Source organism: Triticum urartu, chromosome 6A (assembly GCF_056163025.1).
Source record: "Triticum urartu cultivar PI428250 chromosome 6A, HENAU_Tu73, whole genome shotgun sequence".
Lineage (NCBI taxonomy): Eukaryota > Viridiplantae > Streptophyta > Magnoliopsida > Poales > Poaceae > Triticum > Triticum urartu.
In genome coordinates, this window is record NC_141878.1 from 535516274 (window position 1) to 535534047 (window position 17774).

Here is a 17774-nt window from a genome sequence, read left to right on the forward strand (position 1 = left end):
AAAAGATTGGAAAAAAGATAAGTAGAATTATACTCAAAACAAAAGGTTCACCGATTCAAAAAATATTTGCAAATTCAGAAAATGTTTGTGAATATCAAAAGTTGTTCCATTTTTTAAGTATCCTTAATTAAAAAAATGTTGGCGAATTTCAAATTGTTTCCGAATTGGAAATATGTTCTCGGATTTTGAAACATGTTTGCGATTTCAAAAAGTGTTCATGATTCTGAAAAATGCTCATGATTTTTTTCGAAAATATAAAGATTTACCAAATTTTCATGATTTTTCCATGAGTTAAAAAATGTTCAAAAATTCAAAAAATGTTCAAGAATTTACAAAATTCTCGGGAGTTTGAGAAGTATTCATTGAATTGGAAATTGTTCTTGATTTTCGTAAAATTTTGCAAAGTTTAAAATTATTCTCGATTTTCATAAAATTTTGCAAAAAATAAAAAACACACTTAAAAAGAATCTTAAATTTGTAATTGTTTGTGATTTTAAATAAATTTCACCAATTTAAAAAGGAAAAAAAAAGAAGACAAACAGAAAACAAATAAAGAAACAGACTAACGGATGACCCATTACCGCGAGCAGATGTGCGTGTTTTGACGCTATCCCCCGACCCGTGCGCAGTATAGGATCCCTGAGGCAGCCTTTCACAGTACTATTCCCAAGCACCTTGAATTTGGTAAGGATTTTTTTTATAAGCTTTTGACAGTGTCCATTGATCCATGGAAGCATTCACCATTCGACGCAACATGACCAACACCACAACAGCGTTGCACGGGTAGAAGCAGGCGACGGGAGCGCAGGTGCAGCACCCGTGCCCGAGCACACAGGCGGAGCCACGACGCACCCATGCGCAAAAACGAAGGAGCATCAGCATCAACGAAAGTCCTAATCTCAGCCGAGCTCAAATACCGTTGGCATGAACAGTTAAAAATTTCAAAGCAAATTAAAAAAAAGCTGTACCTTTTGTGATGTGACAAACATTAAAAAAAAATTCCGAGTGTTTGCAAATTTTCATCATCATATGACATTTGTAGATGTCGTGGCAAAAAAGATAAAGCCAGTGCTCCAAAATGCTTTCGAAAATAGCATCTTTGGACCATCATTTTTCTTTGGACGAGTTCCATGAATGTGATTCAATGATGAAAAATTGCAAGCACTTAAAACATTTCTCAATGTTTGCCAGAGAAAAACCCAGAATTTTTTTATTTTTTTCTATTTTTTCGTTCATCCGGGCTCAAGCTAAGAAACCCCATGCCCCAGCAGCAGAGGGTATATTGCGTGCGTAGGCATCACCCGGAGGGAGGAAAGAAAGAAAGAAAGGGAGAAAGCGACGAGGCGTCGGGAAAAGCGGGAGTCGGCGCACCCCGTCGCCGACCGACCAAACCCTGCCAGCCTGCCGTCCTCGCCCCGCGACGCAACCACGTACGCGGCGCAAGCCAACACAATATCCCAAAGCCGCCGCGCCGTCCGTCCCTCCCCCTCCCTTCCTTCCCTTCCCTCGCCCCACCCCTCCCCTCTATTATATCCTGTCCCCTTCTCGAAGCCACCGCCTCGGCCCGCCTCCCTCCCCCTCTCTCTATCCCTCCCCCCCGCCCTTTCCTCAGCTCCCCACCGCCCTCCGACACCTCGGTTTTTCCCCTCCCGCTGGTATCGCCGCAGAGGGCCGCGACGCCTCCCCCGCACCAGATCTAGGGTTCCCCCGGCCTCCCCCCGCCTTCTAGAACCTTCCCCCCTCCCCTCCCCTCCCCCCACCTCTCTATCTCTCTTCGAGGAACGCGAGAGGCCGCTGCGCATGAGGGCCACCGGAGAGCACGCCGCCGCCGCCATCCCCGTCCGCGCCTCGCCGTCGCCGCCCACGCCCCACACGGAGGACGACGCCGAGCGGAGGCGCCGACGCCGGCCCGCGCGCCGCCCCAAGCAGGCCACCCCGCCGCCGCCCCCGCAGGTCGACGCGGCGGGGCCCAGCCCGTGCACATCGATGCCGCCCATGCGCGCCGACTCCCGGCTCGACGCCGTGGCGCTGGCCGAGGCGGCCGGGACCAGCCGGTCCTGCCCCCTGCTGCCCACGCCGCACCGCGTCGAGGCCCGGGGTCCGGTGGTCGGGACGGGCGCGGGGGCTCCCAGGAGGCTCTTCTTCCCGCCCTACTGGCCCGAGCAGGTCGTGGAGGACGCCCTCAAGGTATAGCGGATCGTGTCGCTTGCAGCTTTGCCGTAGCTCGAACTTTGCGTGAACTAATGTATATTGATTTGTTTTTGAGAGAAGTAATGTGTTGATTTGTTGTTGCCTCCTCTACGCAGAGAGGGAATGTCTTCGCGGGGAAGTTCCGCGTGAATGCTCACAACCGAAACGAGGTAAGCATGGAGTCCTTCTTCCTGATTTGCTTCTTACTGTGCTGTCTCTGTTCTACTGGTGGGTAATGTTTGGAATATGTCATGTTGCAGGCGTACTGCACGATCGATGGCATCCCTGTGGATGTTCTCATTACTGGGCCGGCACAAAACCGAGCGGTAAGTTCACGTCTGCTTGCACACACTGCAACATGAGTGTATCTAGTAAGAAGTGAGGTGCTAACCGTGTACGGTAATTTATAGCAATCCCATACACTACTATTAGTGGATAGTGCAAAGGCTTAATGATGCTTCCAGCCTGTCATTCTGCCTTGAATTGCACGCTAACTGATTAGCCATTTTAGGAAGTATAATGTGCTAGGAACTCAGGTGACACAATGCTTGTCATATATGGCAGGAGGCGAGTCTAAGAACAAAAATTTTGTACGATGTTTGCCATTTTGCATCTTCTGCTGTTAAGTTGTTTTGTGATGCCACAGGATTGGACATTCAATTTGTGTTCAACTTTCGATTGCTTGTGACTTTGCAAAATATATATGTAGAACCTATGTCTAGCTTGCTTTCCCACAAATTGGTCAAGCACATTGGGAGAATTACCTGCTCTTGGCGTGATTTTGAGTCGACTCTAAACACATGGATGAAGTGGTATGCCCCTTAGGCCAAATAGCATGCTTGAAGCTCTTGCATTTGAAAATGATTTAAGCAAAGCTGCATGATACATTATGTTTATGCTGTGGTCATTTTTCTGAATGTTCTGCTGAAGATGTTGTGCCCTTGTTCGTCTTTCCCGTGGGCAATATTAACCTGCATTCTTTATGCAATCACCTTGTCTGTTTCTGACTTTCTGTCTCTATAATCCTGAGAAACATTCTCTCAGGACGTCTTATTTAGTAGTACAAACAATTCATGCAGTGAATTAATTTAGCTGATATGTTTCTAAGAAAGCATTCTCTTTCCTTGATGTGTTATATGAATAGATATGAATTATGAATGTTCAGTTCTGATCTTGCGTTTCTTACTATATATACCCAGAGTACATGGTTCTCTTACTTGCAATGACATGCTCTTTATTGACCCACTTTGCAGATTGAAGGTGATGTTGTCGCCATCACATTGGATCCTGTTGTTTACTGGACTAGAATGAAAGGGCAGAACATTGCATGCAACCCTGCCACTGGAGGAGTTTCTGTTGCTCGTGAAGTTAGTGAAACAAATGGGAACCATAGTTTGAAGAAAGGACAGGCAGATGCCAGCTGCAGGTTTGAAAAGTGCAGTAATGGCCAACCTGTTCCGGACAGGATGCATAACCATCACAAGAACAGTGGTTTTAGTCAAGCTGTTATTTGTGAAAATGGGCATGCTACTGTCCCAGCGAATTATGAAGACCTGGATGAAGCTAAGACCGAGTTTGCAAGAGCATTACAGAGGATCTGTTCTGTGATATACAATCACCCAAGCAGACGCCCTACCGGGAAAGTAGTATCTGTCATAAAGAAGTCTCCTCGCCGTAGTACTGTTGTAGGTTTTCTTGCTCCTTTCTCAGATTTCCCCGATGGACAGCAGAGAAATCAGATGAATGTGCAGGGTTCCAAGAGGATGAACCATATATCATCCTCAATTTTCACAGGCTTGGTTCAAATCTTGCCTACTGATCCCAAGTTCCCGCAGATGATTGTTAGTATTAGCACTTTGTCAGACGGTATCAAACAGAGGCTGAAAGAAGGTGATACAACTATTTGGAAGGAATTAGTTGCTGCACAGATTGATGAATGGAATGAGGAAAGTCCCTATCCCTGGGCTTGTGTCGTACACTTCTTGGGAAAGGGTGGACAGGTTGAAACACATATGGATGCTATACTGTTTGAGAATGCAATATCTGATGTTGAATTTTCCCCTGAGTCCATGGCATGTCTCCCTGACACTTGCTGGAAGATTCCGCAAGAAGAACTTGCAGCAAGAAAGGATCTGAGAAATGTTTTGACCTTAACAATAGACCCTCCTACTGCTTCGGATCTTGATGATGCAATATCTATTGAGACACTTTCTGGGGGAATTGTCCGTATTGGGGTCCATATTGCGGATGTTTCTTACTTTGTTCATCCAGAGACTGCATTAGATGCTGAGGCTCAGATTCGATCTACCAGTGTTTACACCTTGCGACGTAAAGTATCAATGTTGCCTTCAAGACTTTCAGAAGAACTAGTTTCACTTAATCCTGGGGTAGACAGGCTTGCCTTTTCAGTTATTTGGGACATTGATCCTCATGGAAGCATAGTTAATCGCTGGATTGGTCGTACCATTATCTTTTCATGCTGCAAGCTGTCATATGATCTCGTGCAAGATCTGATTTCTAGTGATTCAAGCCAGTTTAGATCTGCAGCTGCATCTCTTCAAGTGCATGGCATGTTTAAACATGAGGATGTTATAAAGTCTCTTCGATGCCTCTATGAGATCTCGAAAAATCTGAAGGATATTAGATTCAAGGGTGGAGCTCTTTCGCTTGACACTTCAAAGCCCACGATCCTATTTGATGAAGATGGGGCTCCATGCGATAGCTATCGCTATAAAAGGAATGATGCATGTTTCATTGTCGAGGAGTTGATGCTGTTGGCAAATATGTCAGCTGCAGAAGTTATATCCAATGCATTCCCTGATTGTGCTTTACTTCGTAGGCATCCTGAACCTAATCCACGGAAGCTGAAAGAATTTGAGGCATTTTGTGCTAAAAATGGGTTTGAATTGGATTCTTCATCATCCGGTCAACTTCATCTTTCAATTTGCAGATTGAAGGAAGAGTTGCAAGATGATCCCGTTATGTTTGATATTCTCATGTTTTATGCTTCAAAGCAAATGCAGTCTGCGGAATACTTCTGCACAGGGGACCTGATAAGCAAGAAGGATGATTGGGCTCATTATGCGCTATCTATCCCTTTGTACACACACTTCACTTCACCACTTCGAAGGTATCCTGATATAATCGTTCACAGGACACTGAATGCAGTAATTGAGGCTGAACAGATGTATCTGAAGCAAAGGAAAATATCCACTGGGCGGAATGGAGTCAAAGCTACATCTTGTGAAGTTGTGAGTAGATGCTTTACAGGCCTTCAATTTAGTAAGGATGCTGCTGAATCCATAGAAGGGAGAGAGGCACTGTCTGCTGCAGCTAAGAAGTTTAAGGTCCCTAACTCTGAAGATCTTGGCGAGGCTGCTGAACACTGTAATGAAAGGAAGTGGGCCAGTCGCCGTGCAGAAGAAGCTGGACAGAAGCTCTACATGTGGGCTCTACTGAAGAGGAATGAGGTAATAATGGTGCATCATCATCTTTTATCTCCCGCAACAAAGTTTGTGTTGGTAAGCTTTATTCTAACGGATTTGTGGTTTTACTTTTTGCAGACCCTGGTCTCCAATGCTAGAGTTCTGGGGCTTGGACCAAGGTTCATGTCAGTTTATGTGCCCAAACTCTCGGTATGACTTTGCCCCTAATTCTCATGTAATAGAAGCTCTCCATTCTGTGTGTTTTGAGTCGCCTGATCATGATTTTCTGATGTAGATGGAACGGAGGATATACTATGATGAAGTGGAGGGATTATCTACTGAATGGTTGGAAGCCACTGGAACCTTGGTGCTTGATGCATGCAGGAACAAGCCCCAAAAGAGGGGAGGCCAGTTCAGATGCAGTAGAGCAATTGAGGAAGTCGCGGTGGTGGTGAACCCATCCGAGCTAATGTTACCCGAAGACAGAGATGAATCAGGAGCAACTGAGACTGTGGATTCAGTTTTGCTGAGCGACGAGGCAGTGAAAGTTGAAGTTGCCCCAGCCGTTCTGCCCATGGTGATAAGCTACCTGAGCGACATCCCTGTGGTTCTTCATGCAATCGGTGGCGAGGATTGTCCGGTGGACATCGGAGTAAGACTATACTTGTCGTCATACTTCAAGTGACCAGAAACAGCTCGTCATGACAGAGAACTATCTGTGAATTTAACTTCGTCCTAGTCGAACAAGACAGTCGTAATAAAATGTGACAGAAAGGTAGCGCTAAAGAGTCGGTCAGGGTTCAGCAGGAAAACATGTCAAGTTAGTGTTGTAGATACTCCTATCGTTACCGTTCTCCGTTTCTTATTCACCTCCCTGTGGCATCCAAATGATCGTGTGGTCAAGTGGCCTTCCTTTTTGCTCCGAGGCCGCCTGACCAGGCGACTCATATTGGCCGTAGTGTTGTGTATGTGCCAGTGATGTATTCACTAGTTCCTCCTTTAGTACTTTTCTTTTAGTGTGAATCCACCTGCTATTTTTTTACCGGTGGGTTCATGCATGATGTTTTGTTACTTCTGAAAGAAAGGAATATCACTGCTGAGCTCTGTCCGAAGAATATGTCCAAGCTATTCTGGCCCCAAATAAAATGTATTGGCACCTCTTGTATTTTGGTACCATTTGTGTTCAGCTTATTCAAAGCAGACTTGTTTCTTTTTGTGCATGATTAGTTACTGATCTTGGACCTTGGTTATAGAATCCTACTCTTGTTGCCAGCAGTTGTGCTTACAGTTACAGATAGCGTGCGCCTCACCTGGCGGCCGCGGTTCTACGTAGAGAGCACGCTCTTCCGTTTGTTCCGTTGAGTCAGTTGGATTTGCTATGGCCTGGCGATAACGTCTCTGCCCAGCGTTTATCATGGCGCCTGCTTATCCCACCCCAAAGTTGGTTGAGCAAAAGGTGCAGCAGCTTCTTTCTGGTACGGAAATGACGTCGATAATTGCAACCCCCATTCGGAATTCCTTGGGATGAACAATCTATATTTTCTTGCCACATACTCCTACCTTCACGAATTGAATGCTCATCGAACGACTGAATATTTGGATATATGAAGAACTCTTTGGACTGAGAAAAGTTTGAAACTCGCTAGAAACTTTCTGAATCACACGTCCAGTTTTATCTGCATCGAGAGACGCACCACATCCGGGTTATTCAGGAAAATTGCTGCTAGGAATTTGATGACTGGATTTCTGTTCGTTAACCAGAAATGCGAAAGTAACCTCGGAGCCATCTTGAGAATTTGCCATCAGTTGCCGCTTATCTTGCGAACTGTTGCTTAGAAGCAGCGCCTCCGAACTGAACCTCATTTTAGAGCGGAAAGCTGAACCCTTTTGCGGTTCATGAGGTGCAAAAGTATACTACGGAGTAGTTTCCATCCATGTTCTTGCAAATTTTCGTGGCTTGGATACAGTTGCAGTAGACGAAGATTTGTAACCGCAGCACATTATTCCATGAAAAATGCTCAAATGTTGTGTCCTCCAAAAGCAGAGGTTCAGGATAACTGACAGTCGTCTTGGCCGGTGCCTTCTTACCGAAGGCGAAGGCTGGCTCCATCACTTGGGCCATTGAATTGCCTTTTGAGCTCATCGCACCGGCCGATAACAAACTCCGGCCGACATATCCACTGGCCCAAAGGAGCATTCAGGACGAGCACGCCGCAAAATGATTTGCAAGTTGCAATCCCGGCATGCTGCAGCACAGTATAAATACCTGGCCACACACACCAGCTGAATCCATCAGTTCTCCACCGTCCTCTTGCAGAGCACACACAGAGCTGAAGACGATGGCGAACAAACACTTGTCCCTCTCGCTCTTCCTCGTCCTCCTTGGCCTGTCGGCCAGCTTGGCCTCCGGGCAAGTCCTGTTTCAGGTAAGCTCCTGTTCGTCGGCAAGAACTGTCTTCAGACTGTGATCATGTTTTCTTTTGGACTGAGGCCTCCTTTGGTTTGTAGGAATCTTATATGAATTTCATAGAATAGGATTTTCAAATGAAAAATTCCTATGAAGCCCTTCAGTTTGTACGAATAAATTTCTATTACTATGTATGATAGGGTTCAATACTTCACATTTCAAAGGAAAAAATATATTAATCTAGACTCAATGAAAAAATTCCTATCTTATGTATTAAATGACATCTCTTTCTTTATAGAAATTCAGATGCATGTCATCTCATTTCATATGAAGTTCCTATTCCTATAATATTCCTATTCTATGAACCAAAGAAGGCCTCAACTTTGAGTTGTGCGTGCGGCAGGGTTTCAACTGGGAGTCGTGGAAGCACAATGGCGGGTGGTACAACTTCCTGATGGGCAAGGTGGACGACATCGCCGCCGCCGGCATCACGCACGTGTGGCTCCCTCCGGCGTCGCAGTCCGTCGCCGAGCAAGGCTACATGCCGGGCCGGCTCTACGACCTGGACGCCTCCAAGTACGGCAACAAGGCGCAGCTCAAGTCCCTCATCGGGGCGCTCCACGGCAAGGGCGTCAAGGCCATCGCCGACATCGTCATCAACCACCGCACGGCGGAGCACAAGGACGGCCGGGGCATCTACTGCATCTTCGAAGGCGGCACCCCCGACGCCCGCCTCGACTGGGGCCCCCACATGATCTGCCGTGACGACCGGCCCTACGCCGACGGCACCGGCAACCCGGACACCGGCGCCGACTTCGGGGCCGCCCCCGACATCGACCACCTCAACCCGCGCGTCCAGAAGGAGCTCGTCGAGTGGCTCAACTGGCTCAAGACCGACATCGGCTTCGACGGATGGCGCTTCGACTTCGCCAAGGGCTACTCCGCGGACGTCGCCAAGATTTACATCGACCGCTCGGAGCCCGGCTTCGCCGTGGCCGAGATATGGACGTCGCTGGCGTACGGCGGTGACGGCAAGCCCAACCTGAACCAGGACCAGCACCGGCAGGAGCTGGTGAACTGGGTGGACAAGGTCGGCGGCAAAGGCCCCGCTACCACGTTCGACTTCACCACCAAGGGCATCCTGAACGTCGCCGTGGAGGGCGAGCTGTGGCGGCTGCGCGGCACCGACGGCAAGGCGCCAGGCATGATCGGGTGGTGGCCAGCCAAGGCGGTGACCTTCGTGGACAACCACGACACCGGATCCACGCAGCACATGTGGCCCTTCCCTTCTGACAGGGTCATGCAGGGATATGCCTACATCCTCACGCACCCAGGGACCCCATGCATCGTGAGTCATCGTACCAATACTACATCATATCTAAATTTTCTTCTCGTTTTTTCGTTCATTATAGAAAACCACGACCGAACTGATGAAAATAATCGTGATTCTCCAGTTCTACGATCATTTCTTCGATTGGGGCCTTAAGGAGGAGATCGATCGCCTGGTGTCAATCAGGACCCGGCATGGGATACACAGTGAGAGCAAGCTGCAAATCATAGAGGCCGACGCCGACCTTTATCTCGCCGAGATCGACGGCAAGGTCATCGTCAAGCTCGGGCCAAGATACGATGTGGGGCACCTCATTCCGGGAGGCTTCAAGGTGGGCGCGCACGGCAATGACTATGCCGTATGGGAGAAAATATGAGCAAAATTACCAAAGCAGCTCTACGAGTTTTTTACAATATGAATGACATACATATTAGTCCGAGCTCACGTTGTCCACATAGTACGATTTAGTACTTCCTCCATGTAAAAGTGAGGATGAGGGACATTCATTGTATTTTTGATAAAATAATAATCAATAAGGATTTTTGCACTCTTGGCTTACTTAGTGTTGGTTGAATGAAAACTGAGCAGCCACGACCTCGTACGGGAGCATACCGGAGTAGTGGTAGACTCACGAGCGTTTTGTTACGGAATTGTGTTACGGGCGTTGGGTTTAAAGGAGATAGTACTAATGCTTATTTGGTGTATATGGCAATTACGTAATGATCTTACTCATGATAAAAAGGTTCCTCCAGTGGATATTACTGTTGACTTTTTAGTGAGCTATATGAATTTTATTTGTGATGCGAAGAAGTTGAGCACTGAGGAAATACTCAAAGGGAAAATGCCGGTTGCTGATTGGGCTTTGCCCGAAGTGAGAATTAATCCTGCTCCTAAGCCTTGGCCACCTCCTACTACAAACTTTGTTGCTCTATTAGTTGATGGATCTTTTACAATTGATTCTGGCGCCGCAACCATAGGGATGATACTTCCTCCATGTGAAAGTGAGGATGAGGGACATCCATTGTATTTTTGATAAAATAATAATCATTTCACATTGGAAAACGTTTGACAACGGTGCGTCGGCCGAGTTTGCGCTGGTCACACGCTGCGTCGTCACGCGTCCTCGCTGGCACGCGCTACCTCCCCCCAAAACAGCCACTAAATTTGTGAGGGTGAGTGGAAGAACACGAGCGAGGTGCTGTTGCGGAGCTGGGGGTGCTACTTCCACCTCCTCTGCGACTGCGGCTGGGCAGCATCGGGGGGTGCCGCTGGTCACCATGTGCTGGGACCGTGGTCACCGCGCACCGAGAAGCTGGAACTGATGCACTGAGGGCATCTCCAGCCGTTCGGCCCCCCAGGGCGCCTAAATAGAGCGGCCTGCGGGCGTGCCGGCGCTAGTTCGGCCCCTGGGGGCGACCTAGCTCCCAGTCACGCCCCAAGCGCCGGCCCCAGGATGCGGGAAATTTAAACTTGGTCGTCCCCGGTCGGCCCCTGGGGTCGGTGTGGACGCGTAGGCGGCGGGCAACGAGTAGTTGTATGGAGGGTACTGCACGCCGGCGAAGGCGGACGAAGGTGTGCGCATCGCGGGGTGGCCATGGGGGAAGGTCACGTTTGGGTTGAACCCCCCGTGCGCGTCGCCCTCGACGTAGCCGGGCGACGACGATCCCCATGAAGATCCGACGCCTTGCTGTCCCCAGGGCGCGTACTGGGCGTGGCTGACGACGGGTGGATTCATCATCCCCGCGTGGTCGACCGATAAGGAAGACGCCGCCGCACGCGCCGCGTTGTCGCGGGCCTTCTTGGCAATGGCCCTGTTCCGCCGGTCGGTGGTGACTGCGTCGCGTCGCTGAACTTCCACCCTCCACTCGGCGTTCGACATGCCCGGTGGCTTCGATGGCGGCGCCCTCGGCTTCCTCTGCTTCGGCTGGGCCACGGTGCCAGTCGTGGTTGCCGCCGTGCGCGGCATGGCGTACTTCTTCGGCGGCAGGGCGGCGACTGGAAGGCGAGCTGGAGGGGGTTTGGCGGGAGAAAGGGAGGGAATGGCGGGAGGAAGGCGAGTGAGCGGAAGAGATGCGAGGGAAAAGCGTCAAGAAGCGGCGGGAAAAGGCCCTCGGGTCGCCGCCAGGGCGGGCCCACGCACCTTTTTCGCTTGTGCCGGCTCCCCAAGCGTCCCCAGGGCGCCGGGTTCGGCCTGGATCCGTCGGCACCAGTTTTGACCCGAGCCGGCGAAAAACGGGCTTCTGGAGGCGCGACTGGGTCGTTTTTTTGGCGCAGGCGCGGCAAAATCGCCTAGAGAAAGCCTATTGGGGGCGCGGCTGGAGATGCCCTGAAAAGCTGGGACCGGTAATCCACGGAGCTGGAACCGGCGCACTGGCACTGGCAAACTGCAAAGCTGCAAGCCATGGGCATCGATGCCGCAACACAACGATGTTGTGCTGAGACCGTGGACGGCGATGCTGCAAGTGTAGATGGGCGGAGTTGGAACCGGGCAACCACCAAGCTGCAACGACGGGCGACGGCACTGCTGAGGGCAGCGACACCTTGCTACAACCGTGAGGCTATTTTGCTGGAACCAATCAGTAACCATGCTGATGCAACACAATTCTTCCTCATATGACTTTTGTTTTTGATTTAGGCGATTGCAACTTTTTGATTTATCAGTTCCAGCTATGATACCCATCCTTCTCTCTCCTCATTTAATCATGTGTCACGTCATCAAGCCTAGTTGGCATATATGATACCGACTACTAATATGCATATGTTACTACTCTATGTTACTACCTCTATAGTGGGGAGTAACATATGTGTGGTAATATACAACACTTCATTTATTATGCTATAGACTCATCTTGCCTTGATATGTGTGATGTTACTCACACTATCAGTAACTAGCTATGTTACCATTTCCTTCTCTTTTTTCATTTATTGCTTGCCAGATCACCTATTTTATCTAGATATGTGTGACGTTACTATCTACTACCTCCGTCCGGGTTTTTAGGGCCCCTTAGAGCAAGTACAATAGAATTGAGTCAGCGGGCTATAAAAAATAAACTAGTATATTTGTGCTTAGTTGGAGGAAAGAGAAGAGGAGAGAGAAGGTAAGCGGGCTCTTCATGAAGAGCCAGCTCTAGCACGTGCTCCTAGGCATTTTATGAGAATGAAAAGTGGATCACATAACAAAAAAGTAGTATGCTTTTTTCATCTACTATTGTACATATTGACTATAAATGAACTATATATATGACATAACACTGGCTTATAGCTAGCAGCTGGCTATACTATTAACCATGCTCTCAGCACCACATGTCTGTACCATATTTAGAAGGCCTCCGCCTCAAGCACCATGCAAAAGTTAAACCTCGCGTCTTCCCAACAGAGCAATCAATGCATGCGATGCATGCATGCACGCTTGATCAAGGGAGAGAGCGCTAGTAATAAAATACTTCTGTACGCTGCATGCAGGCGTGGGAAGGAAAACCAAAGCGTTCCATGCATGCAGTAACTGCGGGGGCGAAGCTCATTGGCCGCTCGCTCGGCTAGGATATCTCGGGGGAGGTTAGAGCAGATCGTGCCTTGGTCCATGCGATTCGGTCGGCGGGACTTAAAAACCTGGACGGAGGTACTCCCTCCGATCCTTTTTATTCCGCACATTAGCTTTGACTGAAGTCAAAATTTGCTAAGTTTGACCAAATTTATATTAGAAAATATTAACATCTATAACATCTAATAAATATAATATAAAAATATATTCCGAGATGGATCTATTAATAAATGTGTTGTTATGTGAATGTTAATAATTTTTTGTATAAACTTGGTCAAACTTGGATGAGTTTGACTTCAGACAAACCTAATGTGCAGAGTAAAAAGGACCGGGGGGAGTAGTATGTTACTTCCAGTGTGGGTAGTCTTAGACTAGCCACAGTGGGAGTAACTTCAACGGTAACATCGGGTCCAACTCAGCAAATTTGCTTATGTGGCAATGAGTTAATGAGGAGAGAGCTAGTTGTAGTAACTTAGCTAGTTACTGTAACATCACATGTCCCAATGCAATATGAGTCTATAACATAATAAATAAATCTTTGCGTGTTACCACACTTAGGCTGTCCGTAATGGTAGTACCATAGGTAGTATCATGCATACTAACTAAGCAATTTTGATGAGATGACATAGTATTAAATAAAGAAAGAGATGCTTGAGTATCATATTATGATACCGTATCATATTAAATGATGTGCTACTTTGTGTCATGCATGACAATAAATGTAGTATTATATGATACTAACATATGATACTTTACATTATGGATGTAGTATCATACACTAGTATCACATGCATGATACTAGTAATGTAATATTCCCCATTACAACCAGCCTTAAGTTACTACCCACTATGAAGGTAGTAACATAGTTTAGGAAAATGTGTATGTTATTAGTGTATGTTACTCTCCATTGTGGCTAGTCTTAGACTAGTCACAATGAAAGTAACTTAACTAGTAACATCACACATTTCAATACAAGATTACTTATATGGTAGCTAATTAATGAGAGAGGGGTTTATTGGTAACTTAGGTAGTTACTGTAACATCACACATTTCAAGGCATAATGAGTCTATAGCCTAATAAATGAACTCTTTCATGATATCACTCATATGTTACTACCCACTATGGAGATAGTAACATAGACTGTAACATCGGCAAGTTACTATTCTACTCCCTCCGTCCCAAAATTCTTGTCTTAGATTTGTCTAGATACGGATATATCTAACACTGAAACGTAACTAGATACATCCGTATTTAGACAAATATAAGACAAGAATTTTGAGACGGAGGGAGTATGTTACTCTCCACTATGAGTAGTCTTAGGGACGTGATGCCATCCAACATCTCTACGGAGGGCATGTCCCACTTAGTAGTGCAATTTATTTCACAATGAAAACAAGGTGCATTAATTTATCACGAATAAGAAATAACCACAATTCCATTGGACAAAATACTTATAATGTTAAGAGTACACACATAACTGACAACGGTGACAATCAATCATGCATACAAAACAGTTGACAGCTTACAGCCCACGAGCATTATTGTTTCTAAGATAAGACTTGCCCTAAACTCGGAAAGTGAATCCGGACTAGCGAGGGCATCCCTTTGTTGATTTTGTAGCTAAGATATGACTTCTCCTCCAATGTCCACTCCTGCAGCAGGTGCTTGCACTTCCAACACACTGGACTTTTATATAGTTTTATCTCCTCCAAATTCACTGCTGCTTCCATGACACTTCTGGCATAGCTCACGAATTTGTCTTCGGCTTGAAACCTCCCATAGATAGTGAGCTTAGCTAGGTTGTGGTGCTTTAAGTCGGTTGTAGACGGTTCCCACTGTAATCCTTTGTCCTTCTGCTCGCTAAATGGACACATCTTCCTCCGCTCCCCTGTTATCATTTCACATAAATGATCCCGCACCTGCATTCGGTCAGGTAAAAAAATCCTGATGACTCACAGAAAGTTTGAGCTTCAAAAATGAGAATCAGTACAAAAATTTACCAAGACGCGCAGTTCTTTAAGGTTGGGTGCACCTTGGAGTAAGAACATTGTCCAAGAAAGATCGCATTCTTCAGAAATGTTAAGCAAATTCACAATCCTAAGTTTGTGGAACACCGGTAACAATTGTCTTCGACCTTCCAGTTTGACCCAAATCTGCAAAAGAGGGATAATCCAGAATTATGTTAACCAAAATTAATGATTACAGCATCCCCATGACATACCAGCCACATACGCACATCACCGACAACATTGAGGACCTTCACTAACCTTTTCACTTTTGAAGTTCAAATGCAGGTTGCTTATGGCAGTTTTACGAAGCAACTCACTTAACTTGAGCATCTTGTGCCAGGAGAAAGCAGTATTGATTATGCTCACAGTCTGGAGCAGTGGGACATAGCCAAGACAGAAGGGGTCGTCTTTAGTTCTAAAAACATTGAATTTCAGTATTGTGAGCTTTGGTGCCCACTTCAGATGAACCCTCTCAAGACAGCCAGAGGCAATCACTAGTTCACCGAGTTGCGGGTGTTCCACTTCCAGCAAAGACTTAATACCCATGTCACATTCATAGAGGAAGAGGAACTCTAGTTGCTTGCATATACTGAAAATTTTGGGGAAGTCTGATTCTCCTAACCTCAAATTCTCTAGCCTGAGGCGTGCAAGACAACCAAATGTGTTTGGACACGAATCAAAGAATGACATGAACTGTCTCCCATATGTCAGTAGGTCATTATTTGTACAATTTTTACGCACCTTCGTCAAGATTGTAAACTCAACTGAAGCAACCTTTTGTGTTGCTATGGTGTTGGCAACAGTCTGGCCAATGAAAATGGACTCATCTCCCAAGTAGAATTGCATGCGCAACAGGTGAATGGTGTATAAAGTTCTAGCCCTCCTTTCCAGTATGCTCCTGGTTGCTTCCAGCATGGTGCTGTTGAACCGAATTATATCATCTGAGGTTAACTTGCTTGTTGTGTGCTTGGGTTCAAAAGAACCAGCCATTATAACAACTTTTGATAGCATTGCAGGGATCTGCTTCCAACGTCTGGAGAGGATGGTGGTTCTTGTGGCGTCAGCAATATCAAGTCGCTCAACAATGTTGAGCAAAACATCATCAGGCAAAATGCTGAGCCTATCATCTTCATTGTCCTCCTACATATTTCATATATAAAGAAATCAGAGTTGATTTCTCATTAGCCTCGTCACAGATGCAATTTTGATATTTCCCACAAACAATGATGGAGTGTTTACACTTTACCATGGAAAGACGGGATTTTGAGTGTACATTTTATATACTTCCACACAGAAAGATGCAATTTTGATTATACTACAAATTTAACACTTTCCAATAGAAAGACACAAATTTTGTATACACTTACACAGAGAAAGATGCAATTTTTATACTTACCTACAAAAAAGACGCAAATTTAATTGTACTTAAGTCAGTGACACTTATTTTGGGGGGAAAATTTTGTTTTTGCCACTCTAGATTTTGCCAATTTTCCGTATGCCACTCTAGATTTTGACATTTCAGTTCTGCCACTCTTAGCTTTTGACAATTATCACAATTGCCATTCCATGGCAAAACCAAAATAAATTAGAGTGGCAATTGTGATACATTGTCAAAAGCTAGAGTGGCAAAAGTGAAATAAAATTAATTTGCTATTGCCACATAATGGTAATTGTGATATTTTTCAAAAGCTAAGAGTGGCAGTACTGAAATGTCAAAATCTAGAGTGGCATAAGGAAAATTGGCAAAATCTAGAGTGGCAAAAACAAAATTTTCCCTATTTTGGGACGGTGGGGGAGTACAATTTTATACTTACCCATAAATAAAAGGATGCTATTTTGATTATACAATTTTTATACTTACCACAGAAAAAACGCAATTTTAATCATACAGATTTTATACTTTTCCAACAGAGACGCAATTTGATATTTTCCCACCAAAAAAGTTAGATTTGACCACGAGTCCTGATTATGGTTCCTACCTACTCCAATTGCGGGCGATGGATGTCGCACGAGGAAGAGGATCAGGAGGAACTCACCACCATGTCGATGGAGGACTTGCCGAGGGCGAAGACGGATGGTTTGGCGATGAGCGTACGCCAGATGTACGCGGGGAGTTGCCGATCTCGTCTAAAAACAGATGGACTCCCGTGATGTCCGCCCGGGCGGATATAAACCGGCTTGGATCCCGCCTCCTGTGGCAATTCGGAGAACGGAATCGAAAGAGGGCCGGTTTCTGATTGTACCCCGTGAAGAACTGCTTGGACTGCGGACTGCGACTAAAAAGTGCAGCCTCCCTGGTCGCGGGCTGCGATTCCGAGAGGAGCCGCTTGATTGCTTCGATTGCTCGGAGATTGCGGATCGCAGCTCGAAAATGAGCTGCTGCGTCGATTCCAGATTGCAGCTCCCAAAGGGGGAGCTGCTTATTTGGTCGTCTCTTCTCAAGCGCCGCTCGATCCTCATATGTGGGCGTCGACCGCGACGGCGGCGGCGCGAGGGGGGAGCTCGGCACACGGCAGCCGGCGGGGGAACCGGCGCATATCTGACCTCCGATCCCCTTTCCTCTCTGGTGAAACCCTAGGAGGCGGCGCGTTGGGATCACCATTATATGTCCGGCCTGCGATGGAGGAATGATGGCATGGACGGGCTAAGGCCCAAGGTGTGCTTGCACTTTCGTTCCAGTTCCATATCAAAGGTCTAGCTTGTCTTACAAAAAAACAAAAGGAAAAAAAATGAGGTCTAGCTTGTCTTAAAAATGTGCTTCTTGGCTTTAAAAAAAGGTCCATCTTGTCTAAAAGGATTTGGTACTTGGCCAGCTTCTTGGTTTAGATTTTCTTCTTGGGATATTGAATCCCCCCATCATCTTGCAGATAA

The 17774-nt window shown here is 46.6% G+C and overlaps 3 protein-coding genes across 3 annotated transcripts; 2 read left to right on the plus strand and 1 right to left on the minus strand.

Annotated features, from left to right (window-relative positions):
• Positions 1-1600: 1600 nt before the first annotated feature.
• LOC125514737 (Ribonuclease II/R family protein) lies at positions 1601-6788 on the plus strand. Its single transcript, XM_048680090.2, has 6 exons — positions 1601-2187; positions 2307-2360; positions 2451-2516; positions 3444-5660; positions 5754-5825; positions 5911-6788. The coding sequence occupies exons 1-6, from the start codon at positions 1801-1803 to the stop codon at positions 6298-6300; spliced, it is 3186 nt and encodes a 1061-aa protein (XP_048536047.1). The 5' UTR covers positions 1601-1800; the 3' UTR covers positions 6301-6788.
• Positions 6789-6924: 136 nt separating this feature from the next.
• LOC125514738 (alpha-amylase type B isozyme) lies at positions 6925-9890 on the plus strand. The gene is made up of 3 exons (XM_048680091.2): positions 6925-8041; positions 8426-9370; positions 9477-9890. Exons 1-3 carry the CDS (start codon positions 7859-7861, stop codon positions 9726-9728), a joined length of 1380 nt encoding a protein of 459 aa, XP_048536048.1. The 5' UTR covers positions 6925-7858; the 3' UTR covers positions 9729-9890.
• Positions 9891-14311: 4421 nt separating this feature from the next.
• On the minus strand, positions 14312-17517 carry LOC125514739 (putative F-box/FBD/LRR-repeat protein At5g56810). Its single transcript, XM_048680092.2, has 4 exons — positions 16940-17517; positions 15162-16043; positions 14895-15047; positions 14312-14813 (listed from the first exon to the last, which is right to left on the minus strand). The coding sequence occupies exons 1-4, from the start codon at positions 16943-16945 to the stop codon at positions 14442-14444; spliced, it is 1413 nt and encodes a 470-aa protein (XP_048536049.1). The 5' UTR covers positions 16946-17517; the 3' UTR covers positions 14312-14441.
• Between the last annotated feature and the right edge of the window lie 257 nt (positions 17518-17774).